Source organism: Perca fluviatilis, chromosome 3, assembly GCF_010015445.1.
Source record: "Perca fluviatilis chromosome 3, GENO_Pfluv_1.0, whole genome shotgun sequence".
Taxonomy (NCBI): Eukaryota; Metazoa; Chordata; class Actinopteri; order Perciformes; family Percidae; genus Perca; species Perca fluviatilis.
This window is the reverse complement of record NC_053114.1, coordinates 37,865,750-37,886,541: the sequence shown is the minus strand read 5'-3', so window position 1 is coordinate 37,886,541 and position 20,792 is coordinate 37,865,750. Positions and strand designations below refer to the sequence as shown.

Sequence of the window (20,792 nt, the reverse complement as noted above, 5' to 3'; positions counted from 1 at the left end):
AAGGATATTCTACGCAATTTTTAGGGGCAATATAAATTGGCAGAACTCCCAGAAACAAGCAACAAAGCAGGCACAAGGGTCACAACTGCATCCAAAGTTTTGGCAGCAACATGCTCATGTCATGATTAAAGCAACGAAGCCGAGCCAACACCACGGGGCACCGCTAGCCAATTAGAGCCCCCTCCACAGCACAGCCACGAATGCAGCGCCCGGTGGTTCTCCGTCCTGTTGCTCCAGGACTCGGGGCCATGTTGCTGCGCTTCTAACCGTACAGTGTGGAAGTGATTTACACCTGACATGCCAGGTGAATGTGATTAACCAGTTGGTAGGGAAGAAAATAAACATTACTGGGAGTCCTGGGCAGATTTGAAAACCACTTGTTAAACCTCAGGCAACTACAGCCACACTGTATTTATTTTTTAGACATACCTTTCCCCAAATTCATTGAAACTTTTGTCTTTTGAGTCACTATTTCAAAAGGGGTCCTCCAGAGAGATTTATTATTGCAATTCAATAAACTTGACAGACTCTCAAGAAACACATAAAAACAGAACGGTCCAAATCAAATCAGCAGAAGCAGAGATACCCTGATTTTTAGTTCCTAGTGTCCAAAAACCTACATTCCTACATTTCCCACGATGCAACTCGATAGCATCTTTCAGTAGACCCACTGCCTGTTAACCGCGCACACCTGTCAAACTCCACAAATCCAGTTCGCAAATATGGCTTCCTGTTATAAATGTGGACTCTCCAAGCCTGCATAACCCTGATGACATCACTATGACATCATCAGGGTTATTTTCTCAGCCTTGACAAAAGTCCTCCAGAGCCACAGAAAACATAACTGCTTTCACAGGTTAGGGTTAGTAGGACTGAAGATGACTAGTAAACTGATCTTTGGGTCTAAAATGTATGAAGTGACCCTTTAAATCCAATTGTTTGACTTTACATTATCTGCTATTCCTAATATTGGTGGCTCTAATCAAGTAAGCTCTAATCTTTTAAAATGGCAATATTTTTTGGTTTTTTGAGAAGCTTATTTCCACTTGAGGTTGCTTTTCTCTTGTCCGGAGAAAAGTGCAACGGGTATTGGCTTATTATGAGCAACCAGTAGAAAGAAGTGCAACTGTTGAGTGCTAGAGCTGTCATTAAGAGCTAGAGCTGTCATTAATGGCAGAAGCGACAGGGGCAGTAAAAAGGAAATAAAGATAATAAAGCCTACTCGTAATTCATTCTTTGTGTAATTCCCATAGATTTTGAGATCTGGAAATTTACAAATTCAGTTTCCAGTTTTCCAGGCTACCATATGAATCGTATAATTATCAAATGGCCTTACTTTCTTGTGCCTGCCTTCCTCTGTCCTCCCCTTGTGGACGTGAGCCAGCTGTCTGCAGAGCGCCTTCCAGATGACGACGATGGCGAGGGACCAGCAGCGTTGCTTCCACGCCGGCACATAAATCTTTCCATAGGTTCTGAAAAACGAGCATTTGCCTCCTGCTGTTGACAAAACGTCTCAAAACGTTATGGACTAGAGAGGCTTCAGAGGTTGCCATTTTATTTTCCATTGAATTTCTCAATTAATAAATACATACAATATAAAAATCACACCTGTATAAACATTCAAATAAAAAAATAAAACAACACAGCAGTGTGGAAATCTCGCCAGCAGAAATATTTATACTTTTCTCCTGTTTCAGGTATTTTCTCATGTTGCCTTAAAAATTTGATTCACAAAGTAAGGCTGCCTTTTGGATATTCAAGTGCTTTACCAGTCTAAAAATCATAACAGTGTGTGAAGACCTACAACAGCGACTGCCACCGACTGCCAGCTTTTTACCGTTTCACAGAGGCCTAGTTATGAAGGTTTTGCTTGAGCGCTATAACTCACTTTATCCCTCAAATACTCGGCCAGTGCCAAACCTAAGAAAATGCAAGTCTAGTGTAAATAAGGCAGAGGCCGCACCTCTCCAGTTTTCCCCTCATAGTGGTGGAGAGGGCTCCATCAGCGGAGAGAGCATGGTGAGCCTGTGGTTGACCCACAGTAAAGGCAGTGGGGAAGGGAGGGTGAGGGAGTATGAGCATGTTTGCGGAGGCCTCGATGTAATATACTAAATACTACAGTTCAGAACCGATGGGATACTTCTTACTGTCACAGCTCCCATCCGATTGTATTTTCAGGTTTTCACAGTTTTTAGGTGTGCAGCAAATACCGTTTGAACGTTTTGCGCAACAATAAATGCAACAGTTTCTCTTTAACTCGTTTACCATGACAGTGTGGTATTGTCATACAAGCGGTCCAGCATTTACATATCAATAGTGTGTCAAGGGGAGGGGATTTGAGGCTAAGCAGTGCAACAACAACACCGTGTAAAGAGCGGGGAACTAACTTTCACATTCACCAGCGTGCAAATGCAAAATTCAAGAGCTACTTTCAATATTTTACCAGCTAGACTTTTTTTTTTTTCACCTCAAAAAGTATAAACACAAGTTCTCAAACTGCCAAATCATCAGCTTTCCAGCAACAACCCAAACATTGACCACATTTGGCTGGCAACTGTAATATCCCACCCGGACAGCGTTCGGAGTCGGTTAATGGGACATGTGGCGCAGGTTTGATTTGGCCCCGACTGAAACCTGGTCAGGTTCAGGTTCTGTGTCCAACCTGAACACTGACAGGCAGTCCGATGCTCTGTGGGGCGTCCCCAGCCCAGTTCCCACGGTGGCCGTCATGCTCACTGCAAACAGCAAGCTGAGAAAACAGAAATGATTAATGTATGTTAAGCTTCACTTTTTCAAGATTAAACAACACATTGCCAATTTTAAATATATACTACTATATATATATATATATATATATTTTTTTTTTTTTTAAAGATTATTTTTTGGGCATTTGTAGGCCTTTATTTGGATAGGACAGCTTAGACTTGAAAGGGGACAGGGAGGGGGAATGACCTGCAGCAAAGGGCCGCAGGTCAGAGTCAAACCTGCAGCCACTGCGTCAAGGAGTAAACCTCAATATATGGGCACCCGCTCTACCAGGTGAGCTAACCAGGGGCCCATATTCTATATTATAATACTATATACCTCTCAGGCCCTTTCACTGATGCACACATGCAGTTGATGTTAATGCAAGTCTGTGAGCGTTTAGTGCTTCAGGCTTCAGTGGGGGGCATCTAAAATTGTCTGAGGGTTACAGTGTGATGGTTCTCAGCAAAAATGTGCTGCTTGTTTTGGTGTAGTCTAAGGTCACCAGACAGACTTGGGTGTTGCTGGGACCCTTTCTAGCACAGCTGCTGTTGGATCAGCTCCAGCTAGTACGGCTGACTGTGGTGTGGTTTTATTAAAACAACAGAAGCAGAATAAGAAGCCACGTTCTTGAAACTTGAGTGGCCTCTAGAGTCATTGGTGCTCTTCCTCCATCCCCATTTTTCTTTTTTTATTCATAATTCCCCAGGAATGTCTTGCTGAGAACAGGATATTGTCTGGGCTTTAGGTATCCACTATCCATCCAGGAACTGAGCCCAGAAAACACTGGGAATAAGGCTGTGTAGGTTACAGCTCAGGAAGTTCAAGTATATCAAAATGTAATTTATATCAATAATGCATTGCTTTTTATATACTTTAGTAGAGTTTTAATATAGTGTACAGACTAGAGAGACGTTTCGGTATATCACATGTTACTGATACACTGCTTTTATATTGTTAACGTTTTGAATTGTTACATTGTTTGGATTTGATATGCACTGAAGGTAAACTGATTCCTAAAATATATATGGAAAGCTAATTTACATGCGAGAATGTGAAAGGAATGAAGCGTACACGTGTGCTGTTGTTTCTGGCATTTGTGTGTTAGGAGGGTAACTTTTTGCTCTCACTTTCACAAGCTTGGCTTTACAAGAGGGCAGAGGACAGAGCAGCCCAGGGCTGCACTGAAATGAAATCAAAGAGCCAGACAGTCCTGCGGGGTGGCCAGCCCAGCAAGAGAATGGCTCATATTTTACTAGTGGAAAAACCTTTAATGAAAGGAAATTTCTTTGCAACTTAAGGCGGCCATTCCTTACTTGAACCCCACAACCTTCCCGTACCAAACGTCCATTTAGTCACTTTTTATCAAAGGCTGCAAAGTTTTAAAAAACACAGTCTCATGAGCAGACGAGCAGTTTATACAACACAGCAGGGAAACTCACAGCTTCTGACAGAGTCCGCAAGAGGTTCTCGATCCAGAGACACGTCCCGCTGATTCTCCTGCATCTGAAAAAAATTAAACGCATACCTGTAATCACCGAAAACTTATAACCAAACAACAAAAAAAACATGGACATTAAGTTACAATAATTTAGTATTATCCAAAAATAAGACTAATCCTTGCCTTCTACTCTATTTCTGAAATCAAACATATAGTGTGTTCTCAGTGGCAGACTTACTAATACAGTCTGAAATTGTGTGCCTAATCCTTTAGTTTAATATTTGAAAGGAATGCATGCTTACCTTGATATGCTTTTTGAGGTATTCAGCTCTGGTCATGAGGCTTTTAATCTGGTGAGAGATAACAATAATGTAATGACAATTTACACTTTCAACGCAAAACACAAAGTGTTTGCTAATGCTTTCATATGTGCTGTTAATGTGTGTTCCCCTGATGGTTTTTAGCCACGCACATTATTAGTTAAATGTCTATTGAAAGAATTGCGATGAAAGTCGGTGATCCCTTAACTTTTCATCTTACGGCATCATGAAGTCAAAATTGTATTTGTCCAATACTTTGATTTATGACCAAATACCTGCAAAAGTGATGACATTCCCATCAGAATCACACTTTGTGGTTAATGCTAATAGTTAGCAACTGTTAGCATGCTAATACGATAAACTAAGAAGGTTAGCATGGTAAGCATAATACCTGCTAAACATCACCATGTTAGTTGTGTTGTCATTGGGAGTATGTTAGCATGGCGACATTAGAATTTAGCTAGTACTGCTGTGTCTGAGTAAAGCTGCACAGAGTCGTTAGAATGGCATTACACTCTTAGTCTTGCTTTATTTACTTTCGGGGGCTCTGGTGTACAGTATAATCAGAAGAGGAAATTAAAAAAATCAATTACGAATATATTTTCGGAGCTGTGCTCGTCTACTCTAAACTGCGGTGTCGTGCAGCAGAAAACCCCCAAACTTTAAGATGCATGGTGACATAAACGCCACGTTAAAATCTGATTTAAATGATAAGCTGTGCTGATGCGATTCCTGCTCTGCTATTTTTTGAGAACATTTCATATGGTACACATGTGCGAGTATTAACTGCTGTCATCGTATGCTTGAGGGTGCTCTTTACTGTGGTATTCAGTCCTCTGGTGATCAAGAAGGTTCTTGGCTGCACCTCATACCTAGTTATATCACCACTACGTCATAGTATATAGCAAGCCCTCCTGGGTATTACTGCAGTAACATCCGAGGGTCATAATCACAGGAGCCCTAAACTGATGGCTTCCATAATGTCCCTTTAAAACACCAATCTGTTGCGGTAAATAATTATTCTGACCACAGGTTTTTAGTATTCAGCCCTGACCCCAACCTTATGTAGCCACAGCACTTTAATCACAATCCCCTTTAATCACCAAGAAAAACAAATGTGGAGGAAATCTACATGGATGAGAATGGTTCATGGGGTGTATTGATAACTTGCAGACAGAGTTTAAAAAAAAGCTACATATACTGAAACACAGGCCACAAAACAAGAGGACCTCACGTATGTTTATGTTTTATATGCCATAATGACATACGTATCAATATACACTGAATAGATCAAAGCTGTGGCTCACATATGATAATTTGGGATATTGAATTACAGCTTTGAAAAGGCTGAAGTGTGCTCTACAGTAGATATGAGTGCACATGGAGGCCAGTCACGTGTGGCTCTCTGTGTAGGTTTCAAGGGATATCTATGACACAAGCATAAAATAATACGAAATAAAAAGTCTTGTTGTTGGCTCAGTTACTGGCTAAACAATGCTACAAAACACAAGGGTTTTGGGGCATTAATGGCAGACAAAGTCCTTTGCATGCGTTTGTCAAAGTACAATCAATGCTACTACTCAGGGTCTTAATTCCTGAACGTAACAGCCAGTGAATTTACTGGACCATCAACGTGTAGGGTTTTATTCAAGTTTGTTTGGGTTGGTGTCCAAAAGCATGCAGAAAAGGTCTCATTTGTGCAACAAGACAAGAGAAAGTAAATGGCAGGACTTTGTTGGTTTTTTATTATACTATAATTTATTTCATTCATTGATTGGAACAGAAAAGCCATTTTGCCGTCTAACTAAACCAAAAAAAAAAAGAAAAATGTTAATGCTTATCAGATACACATTTCTATTTTATTCTTTCCAGTTATCTAGGTCTGTTAATTTCAATTCCAACTTTATATTATATTACGATGATTGTTAAAGCTATAGTGCGCAACTATTTTATATTAATGAACGTCCGTTACATTCAAGCCATTGCCAAATGAGTGGATACAAAGCTAATAAAGCCTAACAGCTCCACACAACTCTGTATTTCTCAGTATGGCTACGTTTACCAAATTATTTAGTCCGGCGACTTTCGTGCGCAGCAGCTCGAGTGATGCGTTTTACGTCACCGCTGAGAAAGGACAATAGCAGCGATCAGCTTTGGAGATGAAGACGACATAAAAATCAAAGTCCATGTTTTTTTTAATCCTCCGTGTCCTCCTTGATTTGACGGGTTAAACGCTACTAGCAACTGTGTGGAGGAGGGGTGGTGCGCGATCATCAAAGGCTTGCGTCACGTGTATTGGACTACAGTGTTGTTATCATTACTTAAAATTTCTCATGAAACTACACACTATAGCTTTAATGACAGTGACAATCATAAACAAATTTAATTTTCAAAAGTGCCGCTTTAGTGCCATTACAGTCATTACCCGACTGCAATGATGGTACAGAGATGCCGTGAGCACAGATGCGGAAGACCCAGAAACACTGACCAGGTTTTTTTTTGAGAGAGGGGCTTCAACAGAGCGTTTCAGAAAGAGGGCGAATACAGGTATATTCAGACAGACAGTATAAGAAAAATAATGTTTTTGAACATTAAAGCATGTAAAGACGTTCTAGTAGAATCCCAAAGTATGAACCTGAAAATTAGCTTAATATGTCCGCTTTAGGTTAACATGGCGAACTTGTTAGCAAACAGTTGCTTATTTACACATCCAGCGGATACAGAGCAACATTAGCATTCATTTGGAGTCCTTTTTCTGGCCATCTGATGAATGTAATATTCAGGTGGTCACTCTCCTTTTAGATCTTTTTGTCTGACTATTTAAGCTGCAAAATGCTCCACTGTGTTCATCAGCTAGTCGCTAACCTAGTCTCTCTGGTGTTTACTGCTGGGCAGGTAGCATAAGGAGAGCCAATTGTCAGAAGAAAGCTGTGTGCTGCAGCTAAAAAAAACAACGATAATGAGAGCGGCAAACAAAACAGTAAAGTTGTGGGCCGTAAAATCCAAACCAATGAGCTGAAAGACGTTATAAAACTTTGTAGAGTTGAGGGATAATGGTCTTCGTTGTCACTGCGTGGGACTCTTTTCACATACAAGTGGTCATATGATCCATCGCTTTAAGTATCCAATTATAATCTGGACAGTGATCTATGTGTATGTAACAGTTATATAGATGATGGATTACGTTATTCGGCCTCTACCACAAAAATCATGCACATGTGACTGCAGGAAAAAGGCTCATGGGCCACGTGATGGAGCGTCTACTGTGCTAGGTGATCGGCCGAGGGCTCGATGGAGGTGACAGATAGCCATTCCTAACGTGAGCACTCACCTCGCTGTGGAGCAGCTCTCTCCTGCGACCCTGGGGCTCGGCTGGCTCACAAGGAGAAAAAAAAAAGATGGAGAGAATAATGAGGAGAGGAAGGGAGGAGAGAGGCCGCTACATAATCACCTTGTTTGTTCAAGAAGAGGTCAACTACTAGATTGGATTTCGCTAGCGTGTAGACTGAGGGCTCGAGGGTGGTTTCTAATGTAGGCCAGTGTTTTCACAGACATCGACCTTTTCACAGTCAGTCATCCCGGAGGGGAGAGTAACAAAGAGCTGTTCAACAATCCCCCTGGTGGAATCCAGGCCTGTAATAATTATTAAATAATTGTCTAATCGCAATTATTTTTACGTAATCGCAGTTTCTTTGTTTAACCGCAATTAATTGCTAACATTAGCTAAAGTCTTCAGGGTGACTGTTTATGGTTATTATTGATTTTTCTTAGATATGCCAAATTGTAATTATATAATTAATTATTGGTGCTTATTTTTTATTTATTGATGATAAATGTTGTACTTTGTTAGTTTAAGAAAATATGCAATGCTTTATGATAATAAAGAGGCATGTTTTACTTCATAGGCTTTGTTATTACATTATCTGGGTGAAATGACAGATATAACCAAAAAATTTATCTGGGATTCATTCAAATAAATAAATAAGTTTAAATTTGCCTGAAAGAGACAATAACTGTATATTGTTCATCACAATTATTTCTGAGACAATAAACTGTCCAGCAAAATTTGGAATTGTTACAGCTCTAGTGGCATCTGCTGTGCCACACAACAAGGCTCCGTGACACTGGAGAGAGAGGCTGGTTAGGATGGCATGGGATTAGTTGGACCACTATATCATATATTACTGATCCACTGACAAGACGAGGTTGTAGCATCTACAATCTGTCAACTCAAGTCGAAAGGTGTCAGTGTTTTAAACTCTACTCGATGAACCTTCAATAGCTCTTGCTCATTAGAGATAATAGCTTTTATTTGTTTCCAGTGTGAAATAACAAAGAAATGAAGTATGCAGTCTGAATGTGAAGCATATGGCAAGGCTCTCATACCACACACAGGGTGCTGGCACAGAGTCTCATCCCGGCTCAAAGCCACATCTGGATCACTCTATCCCACCTCTTCCATTAGGCTGATCTTCCAGATGAGCTCATGAGCCCAGCTTAATGGACGCCTGGCAACAGAGAGAGTCTCCTCTGTAGTGCCTCTCTCTGTTCGTCTGTCTGTCTGTCGCGTATTAAGTGTTCTCGTCTCTCTCCAAGTATATTGCTTCACTCCGTCTCTGTCTGTCAGTCAGTTTGTCTTTTTACACTTTCTAAAATCACTTAATCCAAGTTATTTTCCATCTCTTTGAGACTTTCACGGAGTCTTTTTAAATCTCTCTCTCTCTCTCAATTAATTTCTCTACATCACTTTATGTGCCCTTATGCCTATCCGCCTTTCAAAATGACCTTTCCTCTAAATCTCTCTTATTTGGTTTCTCTAATAACGAATGTATGCAAACACACACAGCCGCCTGAGCTCTGAGGTGATGTCTCTGAATGCAGAAGAAGTATCAGATGTGGGACTACAATATGGTTTAAATATTTTCTTCCTCAGTCACCCACTGCTGCCAAAATGTCCTTGAACGAGGCACTTAAAACTTTGGCTCCAGTGGAGCGACTCAGTATCCTACAGCAGTAAGGGACAGGATAACTGTATAAAACCATCTCGTTTGAAAAGAAAGTTGTTTGTGTACCTGCTAGTGCCAAGAGTAGTTCTCCTAAGCACTGTTGGTACACATCCAGGGCCTCATGATCATCCAATCCACTCTCCTCCTACAATGGAAGGTTGAAAATGAGGCAAAACATTGGTTTATTTCTGACAAGAGACACTTGGGCCACCCTGTTAGTTAGTTTAGATATTTCAGTCTGTTAGCATTGCAAAAAGCTTATTCATTACTGTTCAATTTAAAAAAAAAAAATTAGAGACACAAAAATAAAAAAATAAAACGTTTGTATGACTAACACATTGTCAGACGAGCAAAACATATATGTTTTTGGTTCACCAGTGATCTTAAAAGATGTGGTTTGGAAAGTGATTTATGAAAGGGTATTGGTTAGTATCCTGCTGGTTTTTTTCTGTTGTATTACTTCTGCTTCACCCTGGTTTTGTGTGCATCTTTATAGCAGTGGCATCATCCAGCAGTAGGCCTTTCTAACCTTAGCAATGGCAGCAGAAGCCACTTCAAGAGCAGCCAGCAGTCGTGGTTGGTCTCGAGACATTTCTGGAGTAGAAAGAAAACAGAAAACGCTACTTTGAGGCCTACTGTATAGGAGTCTAAATGCACCCTGAATGCAGTTTACTAAAAAAATATGCTGAAAGCTTTGTAAGCAGCAAGCCCCTGCCGTATCTTAAAGCTTTAGTGTGTAACTTTTTGATATTAATGAACGCCCATTACATTTAAAAAGGAGTTGCTACAAAGCTAATTAAGACCATCAGCTCTCTCTGTATTTGTCAGTATGGCGGTGTTCAGACGCTAGTATCGTCCGGCGACTTTCGAGCGCAGAAACTTGAGTGAAGATAATTACCTCTTCTGAAGAGTCCATCATGTTTTTTTAATCCTCCGTGTCCTCCTTGGCTACGTAGCAACTGCGTGGAGGAGGGGTGGGGACGGTGCGCCGACAGTTTTGTTGTCATTACTTAAAATTCTTCATGGGGGCGACAGAAATTACACACTATAGCTTTAAGACTCCAGTATTATGGACTTGATATAGATTTTGAAAAGATTTTATAATATTGACTTTAGCGCAACAAGTTAATAGAGCATAATGTGTTCTTGAGCAAAACACCAAATCCCTAAGAGACCCAGAAATTCCATTCTGTAGCTGACCCTGACCTCTGACCTTTTGGGCAAGGGAAACAAACATTTCCTCACAGGATTCATTAAAGAAGAAGTAGAAAGGATGAAATGTGGCTGGGTACTTCTAAACTAGTGACGCTGAAATCCTTTTCTTTTATTTCCCTTGTTATAGGTTTATGTTTACTGCATTTCATCTATTTAACCAATGCTTAGACTGATGGAATAAATGTCTTGGGACCACGTAGGTAGGGTGAAGGTAGTGAGGGTTTCTTCTTATAAGTTGTAAATTATATTGTATAATACAGGTTTCCTTTTTTATTCAAACAATATGATACCATTTATAATGTGTATTGTTTGCCAGTGTCTGGGCCCCTATGCTTCAAAAGGCTTACCAGGGTGTCCCATTTCACATATTTGCATTATGTCTTATGATTGTACTTGTCTTTTAACTTTTGTGAATAAAGTGAACTGAACTGAAATATCTTTGCTATACAGCGGTTTAATGCAATTTTCCATTACTTAAAATAGCACATTTTTGAAGATGTATGTACAAGAACATGTGTACATACATCTCATGTACAAGGCATGAAATGTCTGTCCAAAATCCTGAAATGTTCTGGTGCACGGATGATGACCGATTGGAGTGGTTGTTTAAATGTATTATTTATAAGTTGGCGACTTTTGTTTCTGAAGCTTGGCAAAAAAAGACTAGAAGGTTTATTTGTTTAGGGTATGTGGTTACCTTGGCATCTGGTCCTCTGTCCTAGGTAAAAGTGTCTTGTAAGCCCATGTAGGATGGGCATATTGACACAATAATAAAAAAATATTCATTCATATTCAGTGGAAAAAAAATGACTAAACGCCCATTACAACACACGTTGCATCAGTCAGCTTGTCCTGTCATACAGCTCCTGACCAGACAAGGTTAATGCCAGCATAGAGTGGCCCTGCCTCTGCACTGAGATATGTTCTTTACCTCGGAGGACATCCCTGGACGTCCGGGCCTCTTCAAAGCTCAGTCTGTTGTCTGAGGCCACCAGGGCTTTCAGCTCCTCGGCTCTGGACACATACTGGCTGACCTGCGGGAAGTCCTCTTACATTGACTCAACTTAAAGTGATGGTAGCTCGAGTATCACTTTGCAACATGACCTCGAAGCAAACACTACAGAAGCATTTTCTGGGTTATTAGGAGAGTTAAGCGAGTACTTGAATACTAGCGAAGGGCTAATGGACCACGAGTTTGTATCTTAGTAGTTACCCAACTAATAATGCCCAAATGATACCAAACGTCTTCAAGTAGTACAAATAGTTTATCTCCTACTCTCATAAAACTATGGATTGGAAAGTTTGTAAGTACACCAGAAGTTTATCGAACACTTGCCTGTTCTCTTCTGCTCTCTGTTGCTGCTGCTGCTACCTGCAGTTAGGTGCGCTTAGGCCGTCTACAAATTACTACAACCGAAAGAGTTACAACAAAAATATTTATTAATTCAATGATTAAATAAGGTAATGTCTCCAAACTTACCTCAATTTTTACTTGTCTCCTGCTAGTTATACTACAGCACTTACTTAAAAAAAAAAAGTTAAATTAATAAATATTTTTGTTGCATCTCTTTTCGGTGTTGCAATTTGTAGACGGCCCTAAGCACTCGTCTTACAGCAGCAACAACAACAGCAGAGAGCAGAAGCCAGCAGGCAAGTGTCATTTACATAAACTTCTGGTGTACTTACAAACTTTACAATCCATCGTTTTATGAGAGCATAACCTATTTGTACTACTGTAGACGTTTGGTATCATTTCGGGCATTATTAGTGGGGTAATTTACGAGATACAAACGTGGGTCCGTTAGCCCCTGCGCTAAGCCGTACAGCTGATAACGCTACTCTAGCTAACTCTCCCAATGTTAGACCCAGGTGAAAAAAGCTTCTGGGGGGGTGTTTGGCTCGAGGTCATGGTGCAAAGGACCCTAGGGTGAATTACTCCGAACCATCACTTTAATCATGTCAACCACTCCATATGTGCTCCATCCACACCATATGGTATTCATAAGAGGAGAATTTACTTCCAAGTGAAAGCCACTGGAGTGTGAAAATGAAGACCAATTGAAAATAGAAAGTAATCCAAATGTGAATGCTGGGAGTGTTTTCAGACCTACCTTCTGCCTGAGGGCATCTTTACGTTGTCGGTCTGTCTCGTCTGGGGAGTGCGGAGAGAAGAGAGGGCTCGGTTTTACATCTGGTGCGTTTACTTTGCCAGTTTATTGTGGTGGAACAGACTACGAGAGTTAGTTGTTGCTCTTACAGTGAATAGAGGGGACAAAGTGCTCCAGGGCACTGCAGTAAAGAGAGAGAGCAGCGGACCTCTCCCCTTCCTGGTCCTTCTGAACGGCCTGCAGGACAAGCTCTTTCTGAAAAGAGGAAATAGGAACTGGCATCACTGAATGCAAACTGCCACAACTCTCCATTTCTTATGCATGCATGCAGAGTCATGCGTGAAGGCACATGTGGGTTAGGCGTGAGCACGAATCTACTAACATGTGTACATGTGCTCAGCCAATTACACACACATTATTCATGGTCATCTTGAGTAGACACACACATGCCAGCGTATACTTCCGTTTCTTCTTATTCTCTTACCGCTTTCACTAGGCTCTCTGCACTCGGCATATGCTCCATATCTACAAAAGGGTGGGTGAAAAACTCTGCAAAGGTGATCCGGGCATCTGGATTTCTCTCTAGCAGCCGCAACAGAAGGTCTCTGCAGTCCTTGGATACCCTGGCCCCAGGAGGGAGCTGATGCACAAAACATGACCTTATTATGTTGCACTCAATCCACAGGACAATCCCAGAGAAAAGGACAGACGATTGTTGCCAGAGACCTTCTAGTCTCACCTCGCTATTTTCTTTCAATCAAAAGACGACCTTAAAACTCTGTGAATCCTTGGTTAATGGGCCATATGCTGATGCTATCCATTTAGCTCATGCCTAATGTTTGACACAAGCATGCAAGTGTTTTGAAAGCCCTCCATCATTAAAAGTACAGTTATCCTTCACTGTCACAAATGGTAATTAACATTTGGTTTGTATATGCAGCAGGCATATCAGGACAGAGACGCAACTGTATGTATTATTTGCCAGCAATCAGGAACAAGACAAAACTAATCTAATTAGCATTTCTACCACATTAATTAGTTTTTTTTTACACATATATCGTTAATTCAACTCATAGATAAGACATAAGCATTTTAAGTTTTTTAACTTAAAACTATGGTATAGGTCCGTTTACAAACCGGTCAAAAAAGTCTTAATTTGTATTTAATTTGTAGTGGGATACAGGTAAAGTGTGAAAGCATGCCACCAAGTGGTTTAATGGTGAAAATTCACAAATACAGTGAGAAAAAAAAAAGCTTAATAATGGTGAAAATGTGTTTAAATAAACGTAAGCGCTTTTATTCAGTGTGAGCATTAAAAACTTAATTACAAGGAAAATATGCTAACGGAGGTGAATTCAGCCTCTAAAAGAATAGTTTATGTGTTTTTAAGTTCTCCAATTCCCATGTGATGTGATGGTGTATGCATATTTGGCTGATTCCATTTTTTTTTTTAACGGTTACACCCCAACAACGTTACTGAAACTATCACTGAATGAAATACAGCACTTCATGCACTCACTTTTGCTGCAGTGGCAAACTGACAACTAGTCACTTTTGTAAAAAGCAACTCCTCTGAAAATAAGCACTCCTGCTTTACAGAGACACTTATGTAGTGTCTGCAGTATGCTCAACATGTGCATCCATCAAATGACAAATATGTACCACAATGAAGCACTATTTTAGAGCACCAGTGCGAGCAGTGAGTCATTTACTTATTTATTCAAGCTGGATTGCTGCCGGTCTCAGTCCAGCAACTCACAAATGATGGACTAATTTATTGCTCAAAACTTACCTCAATAGGTTGGTTACTCCGGATCTTCTCCTCCAATTCAGCGTATGATCTCGATGCAAATGGTGCCCGCCCAAACAGTGCCTCTATATGCACACAAACACGGTTGAGTAGCCCATCATATATAATCTGTAATATAATCTATAGTGATGAAAACTAATGCCCGACTGTACTTTACTTCAGTTTCAGGTAAAGGGTATGCATGATTCAAATGCTTATACTGCATTCAAAAATTATTTTAGTTTAGCTACCTTAAATGTCATGCATTAAACTTGTCTTTGTCATGAATGATGTTGGTCTTTACAGGACTAACAGTTACTAGGACTCCTCCCATTGTGTACTGTACATTGTCACTCCACACAGTGCTATTACTGTCGTGTGCTATTGCACTATTACTGTTCAATCACTGTGCCACAATAAAAAGGGAGCAAACCTGGCTGCTATTTTATGATTAATGGCAGAATTTTGTTTGTGACCTGCTTTTTCAAACCTGCCGGGCCGGTCAAATGATTAGCCTTTAGTTGTTGAAAAAGAAGTAATGTTAGAAATGATTAAGGGGAACTCACGCTACACTGCATAAGAAACTGTTACAATGGATTCTGTGCACGGGAATGCATTTTGGTCCCCTGAATATATAATAAAGCAGCATTACAATTAACGGATTATCTGAAGAAGTGTGCAATTCATGTTGAGGGTATTCCACATTTAAAAAGAGATGGACAGGTGAACACAAAGTACTCACCATAGAGAATGACTCCTACTGACCAGAGATCCACCCTGGAGTCGTACTGGCGTCGGCACACCATCTCAGGAGCCATATAAAGAGGAGAACCTCTTAGGACACTCTGCTCATCCCATGGCGACATGTACTGGGCGAAACCAAAATCTGAGAGCAAATCAAGAGAGTGTAAAACAAAAAATAAAAAAGGATGTTCACTGTGACAGGTTCCAGTGGATACAATCCTCCTAAAACTGATGCACAAACGGGGTGTTGTTTAAAGCCACAAGTTTAAGTTGAGTTTAACAAGCAAACGTGGCCTTGTGGCAACAGCGCTCTAGCGCGATAATGATTACATTCTTTTGGTGTCTGGCATGTTGCTGAAATTATCTCCGTCACCTGCAAATAAACATGAGTTTACTGGATTGTTTGAGTGTGTGAGGGAGTATGGGATCACCTGCGAGTTTAAGGACAGAGCCACTGAGCAGGATGTTCTGAGGTTTCAAGTCCAGGTGTGAGATGTTTCGCTCATGAAGAAACTGGAGGGCACAGGCTGTTTGTGCAGACACACACACACAAATCCACACAGTGATACTAAATCCACATCATGCAGTGCTGAAGTTTGCACTAAGCACAAACTTGCATCAAATAAGAATGTTATTTCTACCACAAGAGTGAGTTACTATCAAGTTTTCCAACCAATTTACATGTACGCATGGCTGTCAAAACCCTAGATTAAAAAATATAATAATAATAATAATAATAATAATAAGTACACAAAGAAGTTGTTAAAAAGAAACCAATGCTGATGAAAAATGCATGACTCACCTATCTGTTGCAGGAAGCACCGGGCCACCCTCTCAGGTAAAATCCTGCGGCTGCGAATGAAGCGGGAGAGATCTCCACCAGAACACCACTCCATGATCAGATAAATATTATCAGCATCCCACTGATGGAAAATAAGAATTCAGACAATCAGGGAAGGATTTAAAATGTATAAAGATTATAATGATTTAAATTTATTCCAGAACGTACATATATATTTCTTTGACAGAAAATTTGTAACCATCTATACCGAGAAAGTAATGTTTTTTTTTGCTGTGCATTCTAATGATGTCACGGCCTTCTTAATCAACATATAGCTTGCATGGATAGATACACACCATTGTTTAAAATTACAGTAGGGCATAACTTCATTAGATCATATGGACTGGAATCTTTTTTTAAATTTGTATTCACAACCTGTTCCTTGTATGAGCTACGCCAAATCTAAAAGCAATAAATGAGCTTACCTGAAAGTCTTTTAGCTGGACTATATGAGGGTGACGCATCGTCTTGAGGATTTCAATCTCTGTGAGCAGGTTTTCTGTAGACGCCCTGTTTAGACTCTTCTTCCCAACCACCTTCACTGCCACCACCTCTCGACTGTCCCCCTGCAACATCAGTCAAGAACTAATCTCCAACTTTCACTTTCGCTTTTTATGACAAAACTAGACCAGGGATCTTCAACGTTTTTTAGGCCAAGGACCCCTTAACAGAAAGAGAGTAGGGAACCCCTACTACCGTAAATATAGTGTATAAAATTGAGTTGAATGTTGAACTGGGCCGGATGGATGAAAATGAATGGCTATATATTGTTTTTACATCATGTTTTAATGTTTTAATTAATAACATACATGTGGAAGGCACAGTGAATACTTAAGCTTGACTGTATGGCTCCCATATGGCTACCTTACCCATAGTAAGCTTATCTGCAATGTGTAAATTAAATGTTTGTTTTGTTTCACAAATAGGCCAATTTATCTTTGCTAATAATAGGTTGGATTCATATTATTGTATATTTTCATTATACAATATATTTTCATTGTATATTTCATTTGAATTTTTGAAAAAAGAAACTTTCAATTTTAGACATAATGTGCCCCGCACTTACTCAGAGGACCCCTGTTGAACATCTCTGAATTAGACTGAACTTATAATACCAGTGTCGTTCAGTGGTGACTGTCACATTGACTTTGGGCCAGAATGCAAGATCAATATGCTATTGACAGACAGCAAATAAATACAGAATAGTGATACTTTCAAACGGTTACTTCACCACTGTGTATGTCATTCATTTACAGAGTTGACTATAGCATGCAAAATGTGGAGTGTAGAAAGCACATTTAATAATGGCTAATATCTTTCACATTAATTGCTACATTATAGTGTAGCAAGTATGGTTAGCAAAGTAAAGTGTACTCACAAACCTCGAGATCAAATGGAAACAGGACATGAAACATGTTTGGACATTTAGCCTGAGACCTCCGCAAACTCACCTTTCTGTAGGCTTTGTAGACTGTAGCATAGGTGCCACTGCCCAGCCGCTCTGTGAGGATGAAGTCGGACAGTTTTGGAGGAGCAAAGCTGGAGTTTGAAGCCATGCTGAGGACAGCAACATCGGATTTCCTTAGCAGGTCTGGGCTGGAATGTAAGATCAACATGCTAATTAATACTAAATACATTTTCTTAGCTGCGGAATATTGACGTATATATGGTCTTGTACAAGTAGGGGATGCTTTTTAACAGGAGTAACGCTAGCTACATGGACCTTCTAGTGTCTATCTACACCATTCTACTTTAAAACAGTTACATTAATAATGTCACCACTGTGTCGATTATTTACAGGGTGTAATGTTTTTCGATGTACCTTTAGGTGCGGCTCCTATGCTGATGTTGGAAGTATTAAAACAAGTTCAAAGTTTACTCAATTAGTTTACTTTGTTACTGGCGCTCACGTATGCCGATTACACGCTGAATTTCAGACAGGCTCGTTAAATGTCTAAGCCGTATTCTGGTATGCATCTATCTCCCTAATAAGTAAGGAAACTGAAGGAACTGAATTTGGTGTAGCTACATCAGTTTGGGAGCTTGCTAGTTATAGCTAGCTAACGCAGCACTTGCTGTGCTGCTGGCAATGCACAGATGTAGCTAGCTAGCTAGTGTCAGTCAACCTTTAGCAAAAAATAAGACAGAATTAGGTTTTTTAAATAGATCCAAATAGCCGACACTTACCTGTAGGCTAACAGATCCACGTCACATGAACGGAAAGTCAATGTTTAACGTTACATTGTTGACCGCTGCGGTTGTACTGCAGTGGTCTGCTGAGTTAAACGTATTACTGTCTCCTAGCGTCGGTACTCCATTACTGCAAAATACAATCTATTCATCAAAAATATTTGAAAGAGCAATCTAAAAATAAATAAATCATAAGTTTTTTTACTTTTTAAATAGCGTATTCGTATTATTTGTTAAGTGGATTTGTATTCTGGTTGCTTGCTTAGCCATAGATAGCGATTTTTGTTTTGTTTTTAAACCCTCACCGGAAGTACAATCCTCACTTTCCCGTTTCCCATCACCTGAAGAGGAACACACACACACAGATAGTATGGGAACACACACATCACAAGAATACGCTTTTGTTAATATGATTTACAGTACTATAGTTATAGAACTACTTGAGGCTAAATAAGTTCAATTTAAAATGATGAACGAGATTTACCCAAAGGTTAAACCTTAACGAACTAATTTGGATGTTTGTGCTTTCGGAGACACTGAAACATGTTTTTTTAAAAGAGCTTTTGGGATGCTTTTAACAATTTCATTATTATGGCAAACTATTTTATATGGAAGCACACTGTACAAAAAATATATAAAGTGTCCTAATCCTCACTGACCACTTGTTGTTTTTTGCTTGTTGTAATATTCTCTCAAACATGACGTGCCTTTTTGAATGTGCAATAAAAAAAATAAAAATAAAAAAAACCTCACCGGAAGTTAGCTGTCAGCGTAGACGGTGGTCATTTAAAGATGGCGGAGTGCCTGGCCGCACGTTTGTCCGCCCAGGAGGAGCAAATTCGGCTCCTCTCCAAGGAGATATCCACTCTCCGGGATGGGTTGAGCCGAGGTCTGGATGCCGTCGGTGCTGCGGGGGTCTCCCCAGAACTGGAGAGCCTGCGGACCGAAAATGAGAAGCTGAATTACCGGCTGCTGCACCTCCGACGGGCTCTGCGGGCGGAGGTGGAGCAGGAGGAGACGCAGGGGAAGAAACAACAAGGAGTCAAGTGTGGCAAAGCTCCGGAGAAAAACCACAGCAAAGAGGAGCAGACGAACAACCGAGCTAATAAAAAGGTATAGCTAATAGTGGCCGGGTTAGCTCAGTTGGTAGAGCGGCGGCCGCGGGTTCGACTCTCCGACCTGCGGCCCTTTGCTGCATGTCATTCCCTTTCTCTCTCCCCTTTCGTGTCCTGAAGAAATGAAGGCCTAAAATGCCCCCCCCCCCCCAAAAAAAAAAGTTTTGGTTTTTCGTAGCAGAGAGGCGCTTGTTGTGTTGCAGCCATGGAGCACAGTAAGCGTAGTCAACTTATTACAGTTAAAGGTACTATACTATAAAACTAAACCATAAACACCTGTTAAACAGCACAGGTGGTTTAGCAGGTTCATAATTAAGGACATTGTATGGGGAATTTGGGACACTAAACTGCACATATACCACTAAAAAAGTATAGTAAAGACTGTGACCGAACAAATGACCCAGTTTAAATTCGTAATATGAGGAGTGTGAGTAGTAGCACCTACTATTGCGACATTATATTATGAGTAGGCTTGTACCCAGTGAAGCCAAATGACAAACTATACTAACGTTACACCCAATTTCCATAAATAGCTGCCCCCACTCACTGTCAGTGTGTGCACGCTTAAAATACTGAACATGTTCAATGACATTAGTAACAGGCTAATAATGTAACTCGGACACATTAGTGATGCAAGCTTATTGTAAGTCAAAAGACGCACACACGCCTCTGTTTGTGGACAGGTGGCAGCCCCGGATACCAAACCAGGTGACAAAAACAAGAAGGAGAAGAAGCAGGATAAAGGACAAGGAAACGGAGCTGTGAAAGAGGTGATTATTATTAATATTTTAAAAAAAGTTTTAAAGGGCATTGGAGTTTCCCCCCCCCCTTCACTCAACAGGAACACAACTTGCACAATTTCAAGTTATCATGGACAACAAAGAATGTTTTCAACATAGCCACTGCCTTTCACAAAACTTGAACAGTGAACTATTAAAGGTGCTGTAGGTAGAATTGGGAAGATCCAGGATTTAGCTAAAAATTTTGAACATCATCAACAACTTCTTAGTCCCTCGCCCCTTTCTGCTAAAGCCCAAAACCTGAGCCCCTCCCCCCACAAGGGAGAATGAATGCGTGTGCATGAGCAGTGATTGGTGAATCTGAACAGGGAGCTGTGGATTTTTGCAAATTGCACTACAGGCTGTAGGTGACTATAAATAACCTGCTTCATGTAGTTCCACTCGAACTAGTTTCAGCAAATATGACAGAAAGTTAGTTTTATAAGTGTAACCTACTGCACCTTTAATACTCTGATGGTTTCTATGACAAAACAACATG

General features: G+C 40.4%; 2 protein-coding genes across 6 annotated transcripts in view; one reads left to right on the top strand and one right to left on the bottom strand.

The window, feature by feature from the left end:
- Positions 1-1,524: 1,524 nt before the first annotated feature.
- ulk3 (unc-51 like kinase 3) lies at positions 1,525-19,217 on the bottom strand. 4 transcript variants are annotated; one of them, XM_039794203.1, is made up of 17 exons: positions 19,153-19,217; positions 17,661-17,805; positions 16,635-16,775; positions 16,171-16,291; positions 15,800-15,895; positions 15,367-15,510; positions 14,628-14,710; positions 13,320-13,475; positions 12,985-13,090; positions 12,839-12,879; positions 11,659-11,761; positions 10,042-10,106; positions 9,579-9,657; positions 7,838-7,878; positions 4,489-4,536; positions 4,188-4,251; positions 1,525-2,749 (listed from the first exon to the last, which is right to left on the bottom strand). In XM_039794203.1, exons 2-17 carry the CDS (start codon positions 17,763-17,765, stop codon positions 2,733-2,735), a joined length of 1,410 nt encoding a protein of 469 aa, XP_039650137.1. In that variant the 5' UTR covers positions 17,766-17,805; positions 19,153-19,217; the 3' UTR covers positions 1,525-2,732. The 4 variants fall into 4 exon arrangements, with proteins under 4 accessions (XP_039650137.1, XP_039650136.1, XP_039650138.1 ...); XM_039794202.1 differs by lacking the exon at positions 19,153-19,217 and adding an exon at positions 18,397-18,691; XM_039794204.1 differs by lacking the exon at positions 19,153-19,217 and adding an exon at positions 18,032-18,238.
- Positions 19,166-20,792, top strand: part of tars3 (threonyl-tRNA synthetase 3) — a 14,387-nt gene continuing 12,760 nt past the window's right edge. The window contains exons 1-2 of one of the 2 annotated variants that reach the window (XM_039794201.1): positions 19,166-19,512; positions 20,198-20,284. In XM_039794201.1, coding sequence (XP_039650135.1) covers positions 19,192-19,512; positions 20,198-20,284 — 408 coding nt within the window. In that variant the 5' untranslated portion in view covers positions 19,166-19,191. The remainder of the gene's footprint in view (positions 19,513-20,197; positions 20,285-20,792) is intronic. The other variant, XM_039794200.1, reaches the window with a different exon arrangement.